The sequence below is a fragment of the Chaetodon trifascialis genome, chromosome 14, assembly GCF_039877785.1.
Source record: "Chaetodon trifascialis isolate fChaTrf1 chromosome 14, fChaTrf1.hap1, whole genome shotgun sequence".
Taxonomy (NCBI): Eukaryota; Metazoa; Chordata; class Actinopteri; order Chaetodontiformes; family Chaetodontidae; genus Chaetodon; species Chaetodon trifascialis.
In genome coordinates, this window is record NC_092069.1 from 26125001 (window position 1) to 26132500 (window position 7500).

At 47.6% G+C, this 7500-nt stretch overlaps 1 protein-coding gene across 5 annotated transcripts in view; it reads left to right on the forward strand.

The window, feature by feature from the left end:
• The window catches only part of akap6 (A kinase (PRKA) anchor protein 6), a 165760-nt gene that overhangs the window by 123273 nt on the left and 34987 nt on the right, over positions 1–7500 (forward strand). For all 5 annotated transcript variants that reach the window (XM_070978774.1, XM_070978777.1, XM_070978778.1 and 2 more), the window contains exon 17: positions 5118–5378. In XM_070978774.1, the coding sequence (XP_070834875.1) occupies positions 5118–5378 (261 nt within the window). The remainder of the gene's footprint in view (positions 1–5117; positions 5379–7500) is intronic.

Below are 7500 nucleotides of genomic sequence, written 5' to 3' on the forward strand. Positions count from 1 at the left end.
CTCTGTCTCCGTTGTCTTCTTTACTTTTGTCTCCTCGCTCTTATTTAATGTGCAGCCTCGCAGTCAGAGTTTATCAGTATTATTAGTCAAAGCTAACATACACATTTTACGGTCTTTTAATGTCTGTGGATGATTCAGACTCAGTGCAAACAGCTCAATCAGGCCAGCGTCTTACAGCCAAAACTCCACCAAATATATGTGTTTTCTCAGGAAATCAGTTCGAGTTTCTTTGACTGGACGTTAAAGGTGACGTATTGTGATCATTGTCACTCACACTTTTCATTTCAGAGGTTACGAGAAGATCTTTCCAAGCTTTAATGTTCAAAAAACACTTTATAGATCATTGCAGCAGAACTGCTGTTTGCTCCGTTTTAGTGCCTGTCCCTTTAAGGCCCTTCAGCTCTGATTGGTCAGAGCCCCGCCCACCATCTGCACCAGCTCTGCAGGTGTTTTTAGAAGCAGGAAGTCACTGCCTGAGTTTAACGGCACTTCTGATGAGCACCAGGTTTGAGCTGGAATCCGGTCTGAAATCTTTGAGACCTGAACAGTTTCATCGCCCCGTCGTGTTTGTCGTCGACCGCGTCGGCCTGAAGATGAACGCGGTCTGAATGAAGGCGTGTGCTGATCACAGCGTGAACAAAAGAGAAACAGCCGTCACTGCGTGATTCTTGAATTCAGCTCGTTAGACGGACTGTCTCTCACTGCAGACCATCCGACCGGAGTTACTGACATTTAAGTGTTTTCCTCCTGTAATTGGCTTTCTGTAAGGATCACTTCCAGAGCTGATGTAGCCTGATGAAAGTGATGTGACATTTGGAAAGTTTTTTTTTTATTATGTTTATTTTAGTGTTTACAGTCGGTGTGATCTGCTCGTCTGTTTCTGTGACTTTCCTCAGTAATTGCTCTGACCATGCTCTTTATGTAGAACCACAAGATTACACAGTGAAGGCCTCCGCGCTGATGGATCAGCTCCTCCACAGGACGGCAGACCGTCCTCAGGTCTGCAGACTGTCCTCAGGCCTGCAGACTGTCCTCAGGTCTGCAGGCCGTCCTCAGGTCTGCAGACTGTCTTCAGGACTGCAGACCGTCCTCAGGTCTGCAGACTGTCTTCAGGTCTGCAGACCGTCCTCAGGTCTGCAGACTGTCTTCAGGCCTGCAGACCGTCCTCAGGTCTGCAGACCGTCCTCAGGTCTGCAGACCGTCTTCAGGACTGCAGGCCGTCCTCAGGTCTGCAGACCGTCCTCAGGTCTGCAGGCCGTCCTCAGGTCTGCAGACCGTCCTCAGGTCTGCAGACCGTCCTCAGGTCAGCAGGCCGTCCTCAGGTCTGCAGACCGTCCTCAGGTCTGCAGGCCGTCCTCAGGTCTGCAGACCGTCCTCAGGTCTGCAGACCGTCCTCAGGTCTGCAGACCGTCCTCAGGTCAGCAGACCGTCCTCAGGTCAGCAGACTGTCCTCAGTTTTGCCGCTGAGCCTGAAGACGCGTTACAGAAAAGGTTCAAACACTGAATTAGCCTGCGTTAGCTTGAACTACCAGCTGATGCAGCCACACACTTGTGACATATTAGAGTGACTCACATGTCTGACAGAGTCTGCAGGGTCAGAGGTAGCATCCATGCCTCCTCCCCCTCCTCCTCTTCCTCCTCCTCCTCCTCCTCTTCTTCCTCTTCCTCAAGGTCCAGACGAGCTCTCTTTATTGATGGATGTTGGAAAGTCGTGACGAGCCGCACAGAGAACAGCTGATGTGCCAGCACCAGTCAGTAAACACACGTCCTTCAGGCCACTGCAGCTTTCAGCTGTTAGCATGTTAGCGGCTTGATGCTAATCAGAGTTACAGTGTTGCCAAGCAGATAATCCTTTTCAGTTTGAGCGTTTTCACGTGTACCACAGGGTGCGTTTATCAAGGACTTTAACCTATGACAGCACATACCGGCGAGGAGCAGACAAGCCTTTTGTGTCAGTTAACCACAAATGAGCTAAAGCTGAAGTATTTCAGTTTATAGCACAAAAAGCAACGGAAGAAAACAGTTTCACATCCGGCCCACTGCTCTCATTATTCACCTGTACATACAGTTTCCATTGACTCAGTATTAAACACTGCTTCAGCGTGTGGGTCTACAGCAGATGTTAGCCAGAGGAAAAAATGGAGCACCTCCTCAAAGCTCCGTCTCAAGCCATGGGTGGAGATGCTCAGATCGGGGCATGATGGGCCAAATCTGAACGGCTTGTTGAATCCTAGTTTTCTGACCGACCACGAAACACTGGCTGTGTTGTCTTCACATTTAGTGGATTGATAGACAGAAAAAGTCCGACACACTGCATCTTTACCACCTCACAACACATACGGCATGAAAATACATCTACAATCACAAACGTGCTGCAAACACAAAACACACAGGTCTGAAAGTGTGAAAGTATTAAAGAGAGAGCCATAAATCTGAAGCTGTGATGAGTCTGAGTGTCCACGCTGACTCACGCTGCTCAGCTCTGCAGGAAGTAAACAGACTTTTAATGTAAAAACACCTGCAGAGAGAAGAAAATGCATCAAAATGAAGGATTTATGTTGTTTCTTTGTCTTGGAAGATGTCTCTTAGATGGCTGCTGATAGCTTCCATCTGTCCTCTTCGCTGTCCTCTGTCTCCGGTCCTCTGGCTCTCTCCTTTTCTGTTTCTCCCCCAAACTAACCACAGACTCGTATAATCGCCGCCGCCTCTCCGACACACAGCTAACTGCACATTTCACCGGTCAGGGGGTCCTGTAATCGCCCCTCTTCATCGTCTAATGGGCTGGTTTTACCTGCCAGAGTTCAGCTAAAGTGGCGTTTCCACTCGGGAGGGAGAGTCGCTGCTACACCGATGACTCAAAACCTTTTGTACAAACACATACGTATGCAGATGAGCCACAGGGACCCATGTGGGGCTCGTTCAGAGCTTCTCTTGCTGTGGTCGCTTGTTAAAGTCATAATGAGACTGTAAGATAACGACTGTACGACGCTCAGGATGTCTCAGACTGAATAACTGGTGCAAAGACACGGAGCCAGCTGTTAGTGGAACATGTGGCAGCTGAAAGTTATAAATGAAGATAATATTAACACGTCACTCAGACTGTCTCACTCCAGAGACACAATCACAGACATCATTAAAACAACAGATTGTTCAGCGTGAAGAGATCTGATTGGACAGAAGAGCAGCGCAAGAAAGTTGTGACTGAAAGTAATTCGACTGCAGGTGGAATCGATAATGATGGAGGAAGAGGAGCTGAAAGGACGAAGAGCAGAGATAGAGATGCAGGAAGTAGAAGAGAGAAGATGAAATGAACGTATGCTGAGCTGCTAACAGCGATTAGCCTCCGTTAGCATGCAGCGTCTAATGACACCATGAAGGACAGTGTGAGTGGACAGTGTCTTTTCTCAGCTGCGGTGGACGAGGAGCAAAACTTTGAATGAAACAGAGCTTCACTGGACATTTCAGTGTCACCTTCACGTCCGTCAGCATTTACTCTCAATCTGTTTCCTCTGAATCGAGCTTCGCTTTAACGAGCCGTGTGTCCATCAGGGTGCATTTTGAAACATCATATTCAAAAATCTTGATGGAAACTGCAGAGTTTGAAACAACTTTCTCAATTTTGCAAAAAAGTTTTTCTACTTGCTTTATTAAAAAAGTGTTGATGTGCTAAATGGAAACACTTTGCTGAATAAGTTCCAACGGCTGCTACAAAACCTGAAGAAGAAACAAAGAAGAAGAAGTTGTTTCTGCTGTCGTCTTCCTGGATTTTCCCATAACACTTTAAAATGTGTCTGAATGGATTTGTGTTCAAAGTGTGTGTCATGAAAACATGGCAGATACTCGCTGACATGAAAGAGCAAATAAAAAGTCGACCAAAGGAAACGAATTCCTGCAGACGTCTGAGACGACGGTTTACAGCATTTTTCTTCTTCTACTCTTTTTTATTAGCAATGAGTAACGCAGCTCGTACCACACCGCGCCTGATTTGAATTTATTTTTCAACATTTCAATATTTCGCATAAAATTTTCTTGACAATCGACGGAAACACCGACTTTTCCACCTCAGACAAGTGCTTACGTTTTCATTCTGACATAACAGTTGATATTTTTGGAGTGATGTTCGATCTCTGATAGATCCTGAACCTGATAAACCCTCACAGGTTTGAGCTAAAACCTCAGACCCTTCGTGTCGCAGCGCGCTCCGAGCTCGTCCTGATCGAGTTTGTTTGTTCGATGCTGGAGAACGCTGCAGAGAAGTACACACAAACACACACTCGTCTAAATCCAAGTGGGGAATAGTCTCTCTCAGCGGCGTGCTGTGTCTTACTGTGTGATCAACAGGGGAGGGAAAATTACTCTGCAGAGCTTATTACACTCTCACACACACACACACACACACACACACACACACACACGCACTCTGAGAGTCAGGCTCTTGTTATTCGAAGTTGTTCCTATTTGAAGCGTGATTGCTCCTCACAAACACTCTTTCAGTTTGGATTGTGTCTAAACGCTGGTTTGTTTTGGGTGTGCGTTTCGGCTCTGTAGGTGAAGCTGCTGCAGGCTCTGAATCAGCAGCTGATCCGTTTGCACCTGCAAAAACACCAGTTAGCTTCTCGAAGCTTCGCGCACCAACAGCAGCGACAATAATAACAGACTTCACAACAATGATGACAGCGACATTAGCAACATCGAGCTAATTCATAATTACAGTGACAACAGCAGCAGCACTGTTGAAATGAATCGTTACATAACAGAGTGAGCCAGGTGGGCCAGGTGAGAAAATCCCGTCACCGAGCCGAGGAGAGTTCACGTTAGGGCGTTGTTTTGTCCGTGTTGTCTGCACATGACATCATATCTCAGTGTGAGCAACACCAAAACGTGGCGTCTGTCAGAGCTGTGAATGGATTCTTATGACATCTTCAGCAGCAGTGACATGAGCGACGCAGAGGGCTAATATTCCCATCATCCTCCGGTAGTTTAGCCATGAACACATGACATCCTCTTTATTGATCTGTACAACTCTGAAGGTAAATGATTAATGGCCGTGTACGTATTGATTGAACGCTGCTTTGCATGATTCTGTCAACACTGACTCTCTGCCCTCTCTCCTCCAGAAAATCCTCTCCGAGCACTCGGGACCCAGCGCTTCCCAGCAGAACCAGTCCGCCAGCAGGAGCTCTCTGCTGGTCGGCGGTCGAGGCGTCGCCACGGACAACCCTCGCTCCGCCCTCTCGCCGCTGACCAACTCGCTGCTGGAGCAGCTGGAGGCTCGGATCAAAGAGCTGAAGGCGTGGCTGCGAGACACCGAGCTCCTCATCTTCAACTCCTGCCTCAGACAGCACAAAGACGCTGCAGAGCAGCTGCAGAGCTTCAAGGTAGGAAGAGCAGCCTTTCGTTAGCTTAGCTTAGCTTAGCTTAGCATGGGGTTAGCGATGCCAAGAATGTTAGCAACCATCAGCTCCCCCACTGCCCGAAAACTGTCCATTAGGAATAATATTTACAAATGTTTTGCATTTCCAATTACATTTTAGGCATCATCGAGCGTCGCACATGATGTGTTCACTGTCATGTTTTTCAGCTGGTTATTTCTGCTTCATCTGACAGAGACACCTCAGTTTGGTTAAGCTTTTGTTACACATCATCATCTTAACTCCTCAAATAAAGTTAGTAAAGATAACACTTAAGCTGGGAGGAGTTTTAAAATAAAGGTTTCAGGATGATTGGTCCAAACTTTTATTTTGTTAACTCAGAATAAAGCAGAACACTGAGTTCACTGAGTTTACGGTCAGCAGATGGTCATCAGGTCAAGTTTCCTCATGTGTGTGGTGTCTAAAATAAGGTGAAATATTCCTGTCACACAGAACTAGAGGAGTCAGATTAGAGGGATTACAGGACCAGATGAGCCGTGTGGAGGGAGAACGTTATAATAAGACGTTTTAAGCGTTTCCTGTATCGAATATGACGCTGCGTTCAGGAGCTGCTTCGGGTGTTAAACTTTTCTTCGCCAACTTTTCCTATCAGATATGTGAAAGAGCGTTGACCAATCAGCACTGAGCTTTCAAACAAACATGTTCACTCTGTGTGTGTGTGTGTGTGTGTGTGTGTGTGTGTGTGTGTGTGTGTGTGTGTGTGTGTGTGTGTGTGTGTTGCTAAGTATAGTAATGCATCCTCTTAATGAGGGGAGATGAAAGCAGGGCCGCTCTGAGGCGATGGATGTATGGAGGAAACAGCAGTTAGCCTAAGAAGCCGCGGGACGCTAACAGGATATTAATCAGCCTACATCACACAGCGAACAGCTAGCTGCGCTGATTAGCCTAGCCCTGCCGTGTGACTGACAAGCAGACGCACACACACACATGAATACACACCTACGCAGTCAGACGAGTTGAGATGTGGACGCGCAGAAGTGCATTAAGCACAGGATCAAAGGCGCTGTGAGGTCCAGCTGTTCGGTAACGAGCGCCGTGAGCTCAGACCTGCACGGCGAGCGCGTTACGACGCAGCTTCTCCGAAAGTCTGAGAGGAAAACACCCACCCAGGCTGGAGGAAGCACCACTGTCCTCCAGCGACGACGTCCTCCACCTCTCCAGAAAGGGTTAGGGTTGCAGGCTTGAAGCTCTTCGGTCACATTTTTTGGGAACATTTAGCTTCTCTGCACATCTCCATGACGTCAGCCACCTTTGTTCAGCCTGATGATGTTTTTCATCAAACATCACGACAATCACAGACGAATTCATGACAGTCAAGTTTGCATTGATATGACAACAACGCTCGCACACACGCACGCACGCACGCACGCACGCGCGCACACGCTCGGGCTGCCTAAATGATGAAACCGTATAGAAACGAGACTTTATCTGAAGAAAAGTGAGCCGAGCCGCTCTTACTTTTGATCCTTGTCACAGCTCTCAGTGGGAAGCCATTGATTTCTGGCAGAAAGAGGCACCGAGCCTCTGGAGAAATGAAGATTGGAAATATTGATAGCAGTCATTTGTATGGAGAGAGAGAGAGAGAGAGAGAGAGAGAGAGAAGAGAGGGGGAGAGAGTGAGAGAGAGAGAGAGAGAGAGAGAGAGAGAGAGAAGAGAGAAAGAGGGAGAGAGAAAGAAGAGAGAGGGAAAGAGAGAGAGGGAGGGAGGCTCCATTTTAAGAGAAGTCCGCTCCATCTTACCATCGTTTGTCTGTTTTGGCGTTCGGGCTCGTAAACGGGTTCGATCTCTGCGCCACAGCTTATTGCTGGACGGCTGTATGAGAAAGCAGCGGGGGTCAGCAGAGGTCACGGGAGCACACACACATTTACAAACCTGTGTGTATAAAGACATTTAGAAAACACACCAGCACACACACGCACACACAAAGGCACAAACGACCAGCGTCCGCTTCGACGTGCTCGCACATACAAACACGTGAACGTCAGTGAGGATCCACGAACACGTGTGATTGATCAGTCCAGCTTTGAGGTATTGGTTTATTATTGAGTGGTTGATTTCAGCCTCCAT